The 16,787-nt window shown below is 58.8% G+C and overlaps 1 protein-coding gene across 1 annotated transcript; it reads right to left on the bottom strand.

Annotated features, from left to right (window-relative positions):
- Nucleotides 1–5,092: 5,092 nt before the first annotated feature.
- Nucleotides 5,093–16,559, bottom strand: SHOX (SHOX homeobox). Its single transcript, XM_070366239.1, has 5 exons — nucleotides 16,277–16,559; nucleotides 12,297–12,505; nucleotides 8,250–8,307; nucleotides 7,932–8,020; nucleotides 5,093–5,338 (listed from the first exon to the last, which is right to left on the bottom strand). Exons 1-5 carry the CDS (start codon nucleotides 16,557–16,559, stop codon nucleotides 5,093–5,095), a joined length of 885 nt encoding a protein of 294 aa, XP_070222340.1.
- Between the last annotated feature and the right edge of the window lie 228 nt (nucleotides 16,560–16,787).

Consider the following 16,787-nt stretch of genomic DNA (forward strand, 5'->3'; position numbering starts at 1 on the left):
CTTTCAACCGAAGGGGTGGGGGAGAAATAAATAACACATCCACATATACTTACTCCCAGGGAGCAAAGGAGCGAGCCCCTCTCGGACACGGGAGCTCCGCGTACTGCGGGGCTGGCTTGGGGAAACCATCGCCTCTCAATAAATAGCACGTTTTAATAGCTTTGCAACTTGAACATTTTTTTCTACATTCCTCAACCGCTTTCTCGTTAAATATCAGATTTCAATAAAACATTTATAAATTGCATCGTGTTCACGTGTATTGAAAAGTCAGCATATTCCTAAGCTAATTTTTAATAAATTAGGCACCAGTTTTTTTTTTTTTCCTTTTTCTAATGTCGAGCTTGTCCACGGATAACCCCTCCGCCAACCCAACCTCCCAAACTTGGGGTGGGGGGAGAAAAAAAAAAGAGCAAAGTGCCTCAAACGTATGTTTGTCATGGAAGTCGGCTTTTCTGTAAGCGACGCTGGGACTCAGGGCTTGGGGTCCCCTGTTGACTTGGGGGAGCATTAACAGTGAAACCCACCGGTGGGAACACTGGGCTGGGGGAGTTACCAGCAGGGCGGGGGTGGCCGTGAGCTTAGACACCAACCCCTTCCCATTTCAGAGTCCAGATGGTCCCACTGTGAACAAAGTTCATGGCCGAGCACATGAGTGCCTGCAGTCAGGGGCAGCTGGTCAGGGGTCCCAACTCTGATGGGAGCAAGGTGGGCGGGGGGTCCCTGCACCCCCCGGAGACGTGTGAAGCTCTTCTGAAGAGCCTCTCCCCAGGTGGGGGATGTTACGCACGCGCGACTCTGCAAAGGTTGAAAACACACGCGTGGCTCTGCGGCTAGCCTGTACCGCAACCTCACCCAGCCTGGACTCGGCCTCGGTCACGGGGAACAAAGTCACCCTGTAAAACACGACAGCAAAATGACCTCCGTGACCCCTCCAGAAACGAGCCACCGGTGGGATCTTTGCGCCTCTCTGCCGAGCGATCAAAACTCCAAGTCAGACACTTCATCACCTCAGCTACGTGCGGCGAAAGTGAAAGTCTCAGTGGTTCGCACTCGTCCGACTCCTTGCGGCCCCGTGGACTGTAGCCTGCCAGGCTCCTCTGTCCATGGAAATTCTCCAGGCAGGAATACTGGAGTGGGTTGCCATGTCCTTCTCCAGGGGATCTTCCCGACGCAGAGATCAAACCTGGGTCTCCCGCATTGCAAGCAGATCCTTTACCATCTGAGCCACCAGAGAAGCCCAACATCTGATGCTAAGACCCATCAATGCAACCAAGTCCCCATTGAGATAAAATTCCAAGTTTCCCAGCCTCACAACAGAAGGAAAAAAAAAAAGAGCGAATCTGTAAGAAAAACATGGAACCCGAACAACCCAGCTGAGAAGAACAAGAGTTTTTGCTAAACCAGGAGTTCCCATCGAGAAAGACCTCTCCGACCAGAGTCTCAGGAAACGAAACCGTGGACCGGGGCCCTTCCTGGAGAACACAGCCCTGCAGCCCGTGGGCTCAGCACCGCAGAGACGTGGTAGCACGTTTGCACACTCGGGCCCACCTGCACGTGGCTTTCACAACCAAAAACCCCACGTCCGGTGCTGTTCGGAGGAGACCCGTCCACTTTGCTTTCTAAGCAATTCCGCACTTGGTCTGCTCCCTCTGGAAGTGGCCGTGAAGGACTTTGAGAAGGGGGTCTTGTCTTTACTCAGAAAACACGGAGAACAGCCAAACTACGTCCATCTGGGTACATGTTCTGTCCCGCGGCCGCTGGGAAGAGACCAGGATGGTCCAGAAACTGTCCCGGGACACCAGGACCTACACAGAGCATCTGCCCACCGCAGCACACCCTGCCGACTGCCGGACAGAGAGAAAGCAGAGACCACATCTGGGCTGGGCAGAACTGACCACGACTGGGGCTCCTAGCTCGCTTCTGTCCTGGAATTTCTGGGAGACACAGGAGGCCAGGAGCCGCCGTCCACCTTGGGTGCCCTGAACAGTCATCCGCCATCCCCAGACTTTCTTCCTGCCCAGAGAGAAGCCATGTCAGCTCCTCTCACAGCCCCCCCTTAAACAGCTCAGGCTCTGTTCAGTTATGAGGGGCCCCCCATCCAGGAGGGGTGCCCCCGGCTCACCCCATTTAAGCGAGAGACAAGGACGAGATGACACCCCCATCCAGCAGGCCTCCCAGCCTCCCAGCGGGCAGCTCTGTTTTAAAACTTCAGTTTCTGCCAGACCAGACCTCATGTGTGGGGAGTCAGCGTTTCACCACAGTGCATGCATAAAAACCTCCAAAAAAGAGAAAAAATGGCACGGACACATTTCACCTCCAACCTTTGCCTTCGATTCTAGGACAAACGCGGCTCATTTGAAAGTGTCAGTCGCTTAGGCGTGTCCCACTCTTTGGGACCCCAGGGACCGTATCCCGCCAGGCTCCTCTGTCCATGGGATTCTCCAGGCAAGAATACTGGAGTGGGCTGCCATGCCCTCCTCCAGGGGATCTTCCCAACCCAGGAAGTGAACCTGGGTTTCCTGTATTGCAGGCAGATTCTTTACCATCTGAGCCATGGCATTTTCTAAACAACGTAAAGCAAAGTTGCAACTTATATGGGCTTTCTTGGTGGCTCAATTGTTAAAGAAATCGCCTGCCATGCAGGAGACCCAGGTTCAATCCCTGGGTCAGGAAGATCTGGAAAAGGACATGACAAGCCACTCCAGTATTCTTGCTGGAAAAATCCCATGGAGAGGACTTAAAAAAAAAAAAAATTACAACCTTTCAGGAGATCTGCACATACAAGGCAAGTTCCATACTGCCATGAATGCTGGGAGTGAGGCTTGCAAGTGATTTAAAAATATGCAATTTTTTTTTACCCCATCTCTCTCTTCATCATCTCAGAGCTTTAGTTGAAATTTCAAAATTAGAAAAAAAAAATACGATGTTGAAGGGGCCTTTTGATTAAAAGAGTTTCAGATGTTGTAAATGAGTCTACATTTCAGGTCAGTGCAAAGGTAGAATGTATTCCCTTACATGGAAGGGGAAAAATTTTTTTTCTTACAGAAATGTACCCAAATGGAGGGGTAAGGGAAAACAGTCAGCAAGACCGAAAAGCTGTTAAGCTGGCTTAGAAAGTGGACCGGCTGGGCTTTGGGGACCTAGGTAGCAAGTTCTGTCTGGGCACGCCTGGGTTGAATAAGGCAAACAAACAGACCAAAAAAAAAAAAAAAGACAGAAATGCACATTTTCGAGGTAGACAAGCCCAGCAAGGGTGCCCAGCCACCACCACACTCTCCTCAACCCAACCTCACACAGCATGTGCAAAGCCCATCGCCCCAACTCAACCTGGGAACCTCAACGCTTTGGGTACATGGTGTCAAGCGACTCTGCCCCACCGCCCTTGACCTGTTGCTAAGACACAGAGCTGTCTGATGTTCACACAACAAGCGGGGAGGGGAAACCCGTGGACAAGAGGGGAAAAAAAGGAAGAAAAGAAAGGCTAGACCTGGCTACCCCTAGAAAAGTGAAAGAAGGTGAAAGTCACACTGTCATCTCGGACTCTGCACAACCCCGTGGACTGTAGCCCCGCCAGGCTCCTCTGTCCAAGGGATTCTGCAGGCAAGAATACTGGAGTAGGTTGCCATGCCCTCCTCCAGGGGATCTTCCCGACCCAGGGATCGAACCTGGGTCTCCTGCACTGGCAGGCAGATTCTTTACCAACTGAGCCACCAGGGAAGCCCCACACCTTAAAAAAAAAAAAAAAATTCTCTTAAAACTGCCTGCCTGGAGGAGGCGTCCCTCAGCCCTTCCCCCGCCCCCACCCCCCACCCCCAACCTGGTTCTCATCTCAAGCCACACCCAACTCACTTCCACCACCGGCAAGCACTCCCCTCCTACCCCGGTCTTCCTGGCACTGGGCCCGCAGCATGCAGAGGTGGTGGTGGGGGGCGCGGAGGTAATGCCCTTCAAAGTCCGGAGCTGATAGGGTCAAGAGTGGACAGCTTTCTTTTTTTTTTAAATCTATAATATTTACAATATTGCACTTTCCTGCATGTCATTGCATGTCCCTAGCGTGGATGCTTCATCAGTTATTATTATTATACCTTAAACCACCGTGCCCCTCTGTCCAGATTGCAAGTCCTTTCCGCATCTGAATTCTGCAGAACAGCCAGTGTCCATTCGAGGGGGACTCGAAAAGACGGGGGGAAAGTTATCAAGTCGCCTGTTGTGCGGCCCAAGGAATCCTGAATCTGGTGCGCCGGGGCCAAACGCGGGCAGGACGACAGGGGGCGCTCAGGCCGCCGGCCCTCCCCGGGTCGGTCCCAACGTGACACCCTGAGGTCCCCGGTGACCAGCATCACCTTGGCCAGGCCGTGTCAAATGCGCTTCGTTATTGCTACCTTCCAGGCGAAGGGTAGGGGGACGGTGGGTGCGCGGGCCGGCCCAGGAGGGAGTCCCTGCTTCCGGATGCCCGAGTCCACACTGAAATCCACACTGGGGTTGGTTGGGGGCGGGAGGGGGCGCGTCCCGTAGCTCCTCGGATGTAACTTTTCCGTCCATGGCAGTGAATAAAACCGCGCGCATCCAAGCGTTGGCATCTTCAGAGGAGACCAGCCCCAGACCTTTTTTTTTTTTTCCCTGTTTCCTAGACTGAGATCTTGGAAAGGCGCGTGGCGCAGGCCGCATGCACAGGGTGGGAACTGGCAGCCGCAGGAGAGGTCGCAGGGCAGCTCCAAGTGGCCGAGGGTCGTCCCAGGACGCACGGACCGCCCGAAGAGGGGGCCGAGTTGGGGTGGTCCAACCGTCCCCTGCTCGCTCTTCCCGCCCCCGCGACGGTCTCCGCGAGGTCCTGGAGGTGCCGTGCGCTCCCCGATGTCCCCTCCCGAGGCCTGCAGGGGGTGGAGAGGGATCTCCCAGGGCGGCCCCGGCGCGGGGAGTTCGCTGCTCCCTGGCTCCGAGGTGTCCGTGCGGCCCGGCGAGGCGGAGAGTGGGGGGCGGTGCGGGGAGCGGAGGGGTAGAGTGCAGGACGCCGCGGACGGACGGACTGACGGACGGAGGGATGCACGGGGTGGCGGGGCCCGGGGCGCGCGCGGGGCGGCGGGCCGGCGGGTCAGAGCCCCAGGGCCTCCGCGTGCTTGCGCGCCTTCAGCCTTAGGTCGGCGATACTGGAGTTTTTGCTGTTGCTCTTCGCCGCGGCGGCCACGACGGCGGCAGCCGAGGCCGACTCGGCCAGGGAGGCGATGGGCAGCCCGAAGGGCGGCGGCGGGAACATCAGGTAGGGCGCGTGTGCCGCCAGGTGCGGGTGGAGGTGCGGGTGCGCGTGCGCCACGCCTTCCAGCTGTAGCTGTGCCTGAACCTGGGGTGGGAGAGCCGCACAGTCAGGACTCGTGGGGGGAGCGCTCTCCCACACCGAGGACCCCCCCAAACCAGGGGACCACCTCCCACGGTCCTCCGGACAGCCGGTGTGTCCGGATGGGAGTCACTGCGTGTTCTGGGCGGGGGGGCGCTTTCCTGCCCCGAGGACCCCTCCCCAGACCAGGGCACCACCCCTAACCAAGGGACCACCCACCAGGGGACCACCACCCAACTGTCCTGTGGACACACGGTTGTCTGGATGAAGGTCATTGCCTGTTCTAAGGGGTGCTTTCCTGCCTCGAGGACATCCCCCAGACAAGGGGAACACCACCCAACTGTCCTGTGGACACCCGGTGTCGGGATGGAGGTCATTGCCTATTCTAAGGGGTGCTTTCCTGACCCGAGGAAACCCCCCCAGACCAGAGAACCACCACCCCACCAGGGGATCACCCCCCCCCCACCAGCAGACCACGACCCACTGTCCTCTGGACACCCACTGTCCAGATGGGGGTCGTTGCCTGTCCTACCAGGAGGACCACCCCCCAGACTAGGGGACCATCCCCCCCCCACCACCAGGGGACCACCACCCACTGTTCTCTGGACACCTGATGTCTGGATGGGAGTCACTGGCTGTTTTGGGGAGGGGGGCTTTCCCACCCCCAAGGAGCTGGGGGATCTGCACAGATCCCCGGGCCCACCTCAGCATCCGGGTGTCTACACCTGGTACCCCCTCCTCACCCGACCCTCAGCTGATGGTCTGACAGGCCCCTGGACTCAGGGTCCTGCCTATAGCTCAGGCCTCCACCACTCCCACCACTCCGCTCCGCGGCCCACACACACACACAGCCCCTTCCCATGGGCCAGAGTCTGGGAATCTTCCAAAAGACCGTTTACCGTCTGAGCCACAGCATTTTGTAAAAAATGCAGAGCAAAGTTCCAACTTATATGGGCTTCCCTGGTGGCTCAGATGGTAAAGAATCTGCCTGTAGTGCAGGAGACCAGGGTTCGATCCCTGGGTCAGGAGGAGGAAGTGACCACCCACTTCCAAAAAGAGCACAGCCAAGTCTTCGAGCTCCCAGTGGTCTCATTTCAGAGGGCCCAACGCTGACCCCACGCCTGGGCAGCGGCCCCTGTAATAGCCGTTACAGGCCTGGGCAGGGATGCTGGGGGGCGAGGGGCCCCGCCCTGGAGGTTGGGGGCGGGGTCCGAGGGAGCAGGGTGCCGACCCTTCCCCGGCCCACAGCCCCGGACTCCCTCCCTGCCTTCAGCCCCACGGGAGTTCCCAGCCGAAACCACAGTGTCACCCCTAAACGATCCTCCATGGCGAGACGGCCCCCCACGCTGTCGCCCCTGGAACACCCCCGGTGTCACCGCTACACGACCCTCCATTGTGAGACGACCCCCCACGCTGTCACGCCTAGACAGCCCTGCAGGCCAGGTCAGACCCTCAGACCTCGCGGCCCTCAGCACCCACAGGCGCAGAGACAACCCCCAGCGTGCACGCTCCCGCCCCCCATGCTGGGCCGCCGCCGCGCCATGCCGGACCCCCCTGGGCCCCTCCCCCCACCCCCCACAGCGTGCAGGCCCCCGCCCCCACGCTGGGCCCCCATCCCCCTGACGCCCGCCCACCAGCGTGCACGCTCCCCCCCAACGCTGGGGCTCCCACCCCCACGCTGGGTCCCCCCACGCCCGCCCACCAGCGTGCAGGCCCCCACCCCCACGCTGGGCCCCGCCCCCTCCCGCAGCAGCAGGGGCGCCCCCTCTAGCCCAGCTCCCCCCGCAGGTCCCGCCACGCTGCTCCCGCCGCCCACCAGAGGCTGCTCCAGACCAGGGGCGGTGGGGCGGCCCCTGGAACACCTGGACTCCGAGGGCCTCTGTCCCCACCTGCCCCCCTCCTTGCACAGGACTGCCTGCCCTGCTGGCAGCTGGGCTCGACTCCCCCCTCCGCGCACCCCCAACTCTTGAGGTGCAAGGGCAAGGATCACTCCCCACTCCGCCCCACTGAGATGCAGAGAGGCCAGGCTGGCTGCAGAAAAATGTCATCACGCACGAATGGGAGACACACCACCTCCGTCCCCGATCAGGCACCGAGCGAGTGGGCGCTTCCTGGGTGGGTAGCATTTTTTATTTTCCCCTCTGACTTTCGTAAAAAAAAAAAAAAAAAAATGTGTCTTTCTGTTCTAGTCGTCCCTCAAACAGAACTCTCCAGAGTTTTTTTTATAGCGTGATGTTAATAAGCACCAACGGGTTAAAAGGGCTTCCCTGGTGACTCAGTGGTAAAGAATTCGCCTGTAATGCAGGAGACCCGGGTTCGATTCCTGGCGGGGGAAGATCCCCTGGAAGAGGGCATGGCAACAACCCACTCCAGTGTTCTTGCCTGGGAAAAATCCCACGGACAGCGGAGCCTGGCGTGCTGCAGTCCATGGGGTTGCAAAGAGTCGGACAGGATTGTGTGACTATGCACACAGCGCAGCACGATGGGTTTATAAATCTCGCCCTTGTGAAAAAGTGGTTCCCCTTTCTTCCCCCCAGGCGGGTTAGAGGAGGCGGCGGCTCCCCTCGGGGGGAGAAGTAAAAATACAAAACCAAGCTACCTGTTGGAAAGGCATCCTCAATGCACCCATGTTCACGTAGGGGGCCACCCTGCAGGCGTCTAGGTGGCTGGCCGTGCCCAGGATCACGCCTGCAAGCGAGCACAGAAGAAGTGAACCCTCCGCCCTGCGGCCTCCCGCGCCCCCACCCCCACCCTCGGCCCTCCCCCCACCTCACCGTCTCAGCGGCCTCCCCGCCGCCCCCACCCATCCTCGGCCCTCCCCCTTCCCCCCCTCCATTCTCGGCCCTCCCCCTCCCCGCCGCCCCCACCCCCATCCTCGGCCCTCCCCCTTCCCCCGCCCCCACCGCCCGGCACCCACCTTTGTGCATCTGGTTCTCCTGCTTGCGGCATTTGGCTCTCCGGTTCTGGAACCAAACCTGGGGTGGAGCGGACACACGTGCACCCCCATCGTGAGCGCAGGCAAAGCCTGCTTTCCAGACAACGCCAGAGGCTGTGCAAGGCCCTTGGGGTTCCCGGCCCCCCCCCACAAAAAAAGCTGTCTGTGGGCCCCTTCAAGGCCTCCCTCCCCTGCCCCTGTCTCCTTAGCCTCAGCGCAACTGGGCACCTGGAGCTGCTGACATGTGTCCTCAGCTAAGTGGGACTAGAGCCTTAGCATCCAGGACTGAAAGCGAGCAGGGGGTCCTCTCTGCTGTGCTTAGTCGCTCAGTCCTGTCTGACTCTGTGACCCCATGGACTGTAGCCCGCCAGGCTCCTCTGTCCTTGGGATTCTCCAGGCAAGGATACTGGAGTGGGTTGCCATGCCCTCCTCCAGGGGATCTTCCCCACCCAGGCATCGAACTCAGGTCTCCTGCATTGGCAGGCGGATTCTTTACCATCTGAGCCACCAGGGAAGCCCAAGAAGGTCCTTGGGTGGCCGTGGAGAACCTTACAGCGTTTTGTGCCGGCAGCCCCAACTCCAGCCCATCAGGCCACTGGTCCAACTTGACCTTCCACCTCCTGACCAGCCTCCTCCCTAATCAAGCTCTGGGGTCCAGGAACCTCCAAGTCCTTCAAGGCATCCGCCCCACCTCCTTGGAAGCCTGGAGGGTCCCAGCTACACATCCCAGAGTCATGACCATTCTTGATTCCCAAAGACTGGTGCACACACCACCACCACCACCCCCCCGCCCCCCACACACAAAATGCAGACCCTGGATTTCAGGTACAGGAAATGTAACTGGAGTGGCTCAGTCTCCTGAAAGGGTGTTGAGACCCAAGCAAACGAGTATCAGAGGCCTGACGACAAGATTGGGGTGTAAAGCCCCACACCCCCCCAATGCCCCATCCAGTCCTCCCCACACTCACTGTCCCCTTCCTCCAAACAGCCCCTTGCAGATGGAATCCAGGGCTTCCCCTCCGTCTGGGTTCCTCAGCACTTGATTTTTTCCTTCCTGACTTTCTCCAGAACTCCCCCTGCAGCCTCTCTCACCCTGTCCCCTCCGTGGTGCTCCAGGATAACTCGGACCACGCTCCACCTCTCAGGGGAAGTCGGGGACCCTGTGATGCTCCAAGCTCAGGGCCTGGGGCTGCTCCCGTCTCCCAGCCTGCCCAGGAAACCTCAACTCCCACAGCCTGGACTCTAGGACACCTGAACTTTCCCTCGCAGCCTCTTTTAAGGGCCCGTTTTCCATCCAAGGCTGACCTCTAGGACCCGCCTGTCCTAACAGAACTGACTTCTCCCCCACCAAGCGTAGGAAAGCTCACCCCGCCACGCTGCAAGAAGCCTGGCAAATTTGAATGCCCCATTGCTCCAAAAAGAATTTTCCAAAACCATGCCCCTTCTCAAGATGTGTGGAGATTCACAAATCCTGATTGCATTTCCAAAGCCTGCACTCCGATTCCTTCCCTACCCATGATCCGCCCCAAATCGCTGCTGCCTTGCACTCAGCTGGGGACTGGGACCGCTCTCGGTTTCCGACCCTTCCTGGACACCACCGTCTCCTTGGGGTCCGGTACCCGGCCATCCTCAGCAGAGGATGTGAAAATTCGGAGCCAGATGCGAAAATTCTGCACCACCACCACCCCCCCAACCACCACCAAGGGCATTTTTTCCTCGAAAACAGAATCCTATTTAAATCTAAGAAAGAAAACTCACTTTCCCTTCAGCACGGGGGAAGAAGAAAAAAAATAAGATTACGGAGAATAAAAGTGATGAATTAGCCGCTGCGTTCGGCGATAATAAATCAGTCTTGGGGTGATTCACGATCAATTCCAATTAGTCCTGAATATGCTAAGTAAAGCACGCGACACTGCTTTAGACAGTTATTTCTTCATTAAGGATCACTCGCTGATTTCTCTCACAAATGCTGTAATCTGATTTCCTTTTGATTTCCATTACAGACAGTGAATAATGACATTTAATTTAGCTCTGCGCCATAAACCCAAAGATATTTGTCGTAATTAAATTACCGCCCGCGCCTCACCGTGGTCTCATAACTTTCGATTATAACCCTGACAGCTGGGTGATATGAGTTTTCCAGTACAGCACTAAAAATAAAAGGTTAATAAGGACCAGCTTCCAAAGGGTCTTCAATTTATTTACAGCAAATTTCCACTCTAAATTGAAACACTATCCTCTAACAACACAGGACAGCCTGTACCGAAAAGGATTACCCAACAGTTCAGACTCAGGATTAAAATATAGCGCATTTTCGTCTCTTCCTTTTTGAGTCCACCTTCCCCCGCCCCCCTTTCCTGGCTTCGGCACAGCAGGGTCCGAGTTTTAACTAATTGGTTTTTATGACCACTTTCTGCCTTCTCTTTATTACAAGATGCTTCTCCCCGTGGCCAATCGGAAATTATTTCATTTCTTATATCCCCATGTTTATTTTTATTATTATTTACAATCGTTACATTTTAATCCAACTCTGGATCAATAGGCCTGTGCCTCACTTTTTTCATTTTCCCACCTCCGATCCGCCCCCTGAACCTTTTTTTTTTTTTTTTTTCAGGGCTTTTCTCAAGATCTGTAGCCACCCAAGAAGCAATTTTCTGCCAACTCGGTCTCTCCTGCGAAGGTGCTATTCAGTAATAGACTACTGAAAGAAATAGTGTGGAATTAAATTACAAGTAATTTATTTTTATAGAAACAGTACATCAAGGCCTGGGAGATATTACAGATCCCGGGCAGAAAGGCTGTGAAATGACATAAAAGTTGATGTCCCCTTCAGCAAAAGTTTAATCTTTTCATTAATTTATATAGGGCAGCCCCATCCATCTTGACGGAGAAAGGTGGCCAGGAGTCCCCCCCCCTCTCCGCCTCGCGCCCCTCCTCGCCTCGGCCACAGACGCCGGGACAAATGGGCTCGGGGACGAGGTCCCCAGAGCCAGCCGGCCCGCGGTCCCAGGGACGCGGACTGCACCACCGTGTCAGGCCACGGAGAGTCCTGGACAGGCTGGGGGACTGCGGCATCCCCGCCTAAGAAACCCCAGTTACCGCGGCGGCAGGGAGGAAACGGGAAGGACACAGAATGCAAACACCTTCCCCCTCGCTCCCCAAATGAAAGCTTTTGTAAAACACTGTCTCTAAAACCCGTTCCGTGTTTTCGTTTCCTGCGTACAATCTTAGCCCAGTCGTGTTTAAAGACGTTGATCCTACAGCTACAAGAAAGCCGTTCTTCCAAAGCCCGGGCTGCACGCGGTCCCCTCCCCCCGTTGGCCGCATTAATTCCATTTATTTAAATAACCAGTCCCCGGAGCCCAGGGACCGTGACCCTCTTTTCCTTCTCTCGGGCTCTGCTGTCCTGCCCGGAACCGTCAACGCCGACGGAAAAGCCCAGCAGGACTGGCAGGGCCGGCCGTCGGCAGCGCCTGCAGGCGGGGGTGCCCGTCAGGAAGGGGGTCTCCACCACCCTCCCCCATCAATAAAGTCGTCCGCTTCACTTCCACGTTTACAACAACCCGAGATTAAAAAAAAAAAGACAACAAAACTACCCGGGAGCGCCCCCTCCCCCGCGCACGTGCGGGCGCACCCCACCCCCAGCAGCCGGTGGCTCGCCAGATGGGGACATCACCAATTCCATGCGCCCGCGTCGCCGCCCCTGCGCGCCCCCTCCCCGGTCCCCGCCCGGCGCCCCGGCTAATCCGGCCCCGCGCGGGCAGGAGCCTCAGTCACCGAGATGCGGAGGGCGAGCCTGCCAGGTAGGGCGCGCGCGAGACCCCGGGGATGCCCCCGGACGCCCAGCTCCAGCCCCCGCCCCCAGTCACCCACCCTGTGCGCTCGACGAGAAGGGCGAGCGTGCCAGGCAAGGCTCGAGCTAGGCCCCGGGGAAGCCTCCGAACGCCCACCCCAGCCCCGGGGTTCCGCGCGCTCCTGGAAAGCGCCCCCAAGGCCGAGGGGGCGCGCTCCGGGGGCCGCGAGCCTCACCTGCACGCGCGCCTCGGAGAGCCCGAGGCGTTGGCTGAGCTCCTCGCGCATGAAGGCGTCGGGGTAGTGCGTCTCGTCGAAGAGCCGCTCCAGCTCGTTGAGCTGCTCCAGCGTGAAGTTGGTGCGGCTGCGCCGCTGCTTCAGCTTGGTCTGCCCGTCCTCGTCCTCCGACTTGACGTCGTCGCGCTTGTCCTTACAGTCGTAGATACCTACGGGCGGCCGAGGGCACAGCGCTGAGGTCCCCCCCACGCGCCCCTGCCCGAGCTCCCCAGGCCCCCCGGGGGCCGCGCAAAGCCCCTCCGCCGGCCTCCACCTCCCCGGGGCCGGCCCGCCGGACCTGAGTGCTGGGAACACCGGCCCCGCGCGCTGCGAACAGGCCGCGCGCCGGGAAGCTTTGGCTCGACGTGGCCGAACACTGGGTGCGCCCACGGGGCGCGGGGCCTCGGCGGACAACGCGCCCCGACGCACAGCTGCGTGGAGCCGATAAAGCAAACTCGCAGGCAAGACGCGCTCTTTTGTAACGACTCCGAATCCCGGCCCGGCTGGTGTATCTTGGCCCAATCTCCGAACAGTTCCCTCAATTATCCACTTCGCCTCTGTTGACTTATTGACAGAACCTAACACACACCCTTTCCTCTCTCTCTCTCTTTTTTTTTTGGAAAGGGAACAGGGTGTTAAATATTATTAAGTCAAACACGCATAGGCAGAGTCACCCAAGTACGGGGTCCCTGGCGGGAGCTCCTGCGAAGAGCTCAGGGAGAGCGCAGGCCTGGCTAAGGGTCCAGGCCAGGGAGAACCCCTGTCCCCCCACCAACCTCAGCAGGACAGGGGCAGCTCCAGCCAGGCCAGAGCTTCCTCCAGGTCACCACAGAGCTGGGCAATCGGCGGACCTCATCTCCCTCTGATCAACAAAGCAAAGAAGAAAAGAAAACAGTCGCTCAGTCCTGTCTGACTTTGCGAGCCGCCAGGCTCCTCCGTCCGTGGGATTCTCCAGGCAAGAATACTGGAGTGGGTTGCCATGCCTTCCTCCAGGAGATCTTCTCCACCCAGGGATCAAATCCGGGTCTCTGGCATTGCAGGTGGATTCTTTACTGTCTGAGCCACCAGGGAAGCCCCCAAGAAGGCAAAGCCATATCTTAAGGCACACAGGAAGGCGTCTAGCGGTTCCCCCAAGAACACAGGTTCCTGACTTCCTGTTTTGCCCCTCCGACTCTTGGACACATTCTCAGGCTCCAACAGGACGCCAGGAGTGCAAACTCTCTTCGGTCCAAAAATTACAGGAGCATCTGTATTTGCTGGGGGAGGGGGCAGTAAGGTCAGGATCAACCAGATTCAAACCCAGACGCCTCTCCTTTCCACCTCCAGGAAATGCAGGCCCACACCAAACTCAGGACTGAAAATAAAAGTTGGCTCCCCAGTCGTGGAGTTGGTGGAAGCCAAAAGACCCAATGCTGAAAGACTGAAAGCGGGAGGAGAAGGGGACGACAGAGGATGGGATGCTTGGATGGCATCACCGACTCCATGGACATGAGTTTGAGCAAACTCCAAACTCGGGGAGATGGTGATGGACAGGAAGGCCTGGCATGCTGCAGTCCATGAGATTGCAAAGAGTGAACAACATTTCAGCAGCCCTTGTGTTTTTTTTCTCGGATCATAGGGGCTATGGGGGTGCAGGCAGAAAGGTCTCCGAACGCCCTCATTAGATGTCCCCTCTGGGTCAAGGAGAAGACAGTGGCTTTCCGTAAACTCTCTCCAAAGAGTCTGGGCTTCCACAACTTCTGAAAAGAGTCCAGAAGCACTGCAGAAGCCCTCAGCCGTGAGCCCGAAGACTTGCAAAGGGGGAAAGACTCAAATTCTCCCTGGGGCCAGGGGAAAATCAGTGAAACCAGCCTGTCCCCCAGCGGGGGTTCCTAAGATGCTCTCTAGCACTGGAGTCCTGAAACATCTCTCCTCAAGGCTCCTGGGTACTGGGCACCCAGTGCCCTCTCACCTCCTGAGACAAATGCCTTTCCAAGGATTCCCTACTTCTCCACCACAGGGAAAAATATCCTTTCCCAGAGGTAGCCCCGCCTTGACTCGACCTGCAGGTGTCTTAAGCCTGAACCCCAGGGACTTGACCCCAGAATGAGAAGCTGGCCTTGAAAGTTCTGCAGAACCCAGGGCAGGCTCTGCAGAAACCACAGGCTCAGCGGTTCCACACGATCCGGGCGCTCAACACCTCCGTGTCTCTCCACACCCCAGGCGTCTCCCACCCCTCCATTCTGCCAATTCAGCCAGGGGGGCTCGGCCCTTCTCGGGGGGCAGTCTGCAGAGCCAGACAAGAAAGGGGCAACTGCGATTTTTCTTGCTTCTACTTTTTACAGCCCTGTCTTTCTCTTCCTGTCTATTTAAAATAGAAAATAAAAAGGCCTCGATTGTGCTCTGCCCTCTTTCCAGGTGCCGAATGCCAGGGTTCTTCTGTCCTGACTGTCCAGGGGTGAGCCGAGGCAGGCAGAGGGGGAACTCAGCCTTTAAGGAGGATGGGGGAAGCCGTGAAGGGGTCCGGGAGGTCAGTCACCAGGCGCTGTAAATTAAAAGTAGGCCCTGACCGGGACTCTGGCGGGCAGACAGCCGCGTCTCCATCAAAGCACACCGTCTTTGTAGGAATTATAGGGCCAGGTGCGTGAGGCCTCGCCAAGGGGTTAGCCCCAGAGGTAAGACGATCCCAACTCAGGCTGCGCGGACTCTCACGGGGTCGGGGGCTTATCCGGACTAAGCCTCCGCCAGCCTTCTGCCTCCGCTAAGGTCAAGGTTTCCAAAGGCAGTCTGGGCCAGCCTTGAAGCCCCGCGTCCGGGGACTTCCCCAGCGAAGTGTGGGACCGACGGGCTTCCAGGGGTCGCCAATGCCGACCCCTCTCAACACTGCAAGAGGAAGACACGGGGACCCACGCCCCATATGGCAAGCTTCTGTTTCTCCTCGCTTTGTCATGAGAAATATAGACCTTCGGACGCTTTCAAACGCTCCCCGCTGAGAAACCAGCCAGTTTTATTCCTCTGATTTATAGCTGCCGGCTGCCCTGTTTGCATGGAAATCGGCCCCCGGTGGGGACCATCTCGACCCCGCTGAGAAAACCCTTGTAAACAAGCCTCCCCTCCTGGCCGCCTCTGCAGTCAAGGACAGCGCCGAAACGCCTCGGAGATATCAGGAAAAGCCGCAGGATGGGGGTCCTGCAGGAGGGCCCGATGGCGCCCTGACGGCCGGGGTCTGGGCCGCCGCGCGCGCGCGCGAGACAGAGGTTCCCGAGCCTCCCCGGGCCCTTCTGCCCCGCACAGACCCTGACCACCTGCGGGCACAGGGCTGGTTTTAATTTCACGGGCCCCGCGGCAGCCAACATCAAGGCAAAGTTCTGCCTACGAGGGCCCGGGGCTGAGAGGCGAAGGAAGGGGCCGACGCCTGCCGGCCGGCGCGGTCCCCCACGCGGCCCATTTCTAGCGGGGGAAGCGGGCAGGCGACTGGCGCCTGGAGAGAGCACCGGGGCCCGTCCCGGGACACACAGACACCCCAGCGGGCACACGGGCGCGCGGCCGCCAGCCTTACCCTCGACCGGCCTTGGTAAGCCCAAACACCCGGCTCGCTCTCCATCCGGGGAAAGGGCCCGCTGGCACCCAATACCAAAGCCCCCAGGGGACGCGGTGCGCGCGGACCCCGGGCCGCTGCCCGCCCTCGGATCCAGGGCCTCCATCCGCCCCTGCCTCCTCGGTTCTCCGGCCGGTTTCTTTCTTATGAAAAGCCTGGCGACGGGTGGCGGCCGGGGCCCTTCTGCGTCCGAGCCGTGGCTGTCACGTTCAGCTTTTTGGGGGCGAAACGAAGAGCCCCTTGCGGCGCCCCCTCCCCGGGGCCTCCGCGCAGCGCAGAGCGAGACGCCGGACGGCCGGGCTCGGTGGCCACGGGAAGCCCCGTGCCCCGGAGGGGCCCGGAGCCTGCGTCCGGCCCGGCTTACCTTCCGCCGCCCTCCCCGAACCGAACTCCTTCACTTTGTCCTTGTCGGTGTCCACGTGGTCCTTAAAGAGATGCACCGGGCAGTGGCCGCCGGCCTCCGTTATGTCGTGGAGGTTGGACTCCGAGACCCCCAGCTCCCGCGAGCGCGCCAGTCCGCTCTCCAAAACTTCCCTGTACGTGATGGACTCTTTCTTGCCGCCGCCGCCGCCGCCGCTGCCGCCGCCGCTGCTGTCTTTGCTTTTCTGGTCAAAAGATTTGGATACAAAAGCCGTGAGTTCTTCCATGGCTGCCTGGGGGTGTGGGGGTGGGAACAGGGGGGGGGGCCGCGGGGGTCCGCGGGGCTGGCGAGGAGCCGGGCTGTGGTCCGCACGCCTCCCGCGCGCGGAGAGGACCGTCCGTGTGAAGGCAGGTCCCTCCTGCTGTTATTTATGCCTTTCAATTTGAGATCTCACTATTTATACGCGGCTACCTCTGCGCCCAACCCCCAACGCTCTCTGTCTGCAGCAATTACA

This window comes from Bos mutus, chromosome X, assembly GCF_027580195.1.
Source record: "Bos mutus isolate GX-2022 chromosome X, NWIPB_WYAK_1.1, whole genome shotgun sequence".
NCBI classification, from domain to species: Eukaryota; Metazoa; Chordata; class Mammalia; order Artiodactyla; family Bovidae; genus Bos; species Bos mutus.

Coding starts and splice junctions, on each gene's coding strand:
- SHOX (XM_070366239.1), bottom strand. CDS start 16,559: ATGGAAGAACTCACGGCTTTTGTATCCAAATCTTTTGACCAGAAAAGC. Junction 8,308..12,296: donor TCTCCGAGGCGCGCGTGCAG/GTGAGGCTCGCG, acceptor GCTCCACCCCAG/GTTTGGTTCCAGAACCGGAG. Junction 5,339..7,931: donor TGAGGATGCCTTTCCAACAG/GTAGCTTGGTTT, acceptor CTCCCACCCCAG/GTTCAGGCACAGCTACAGCT.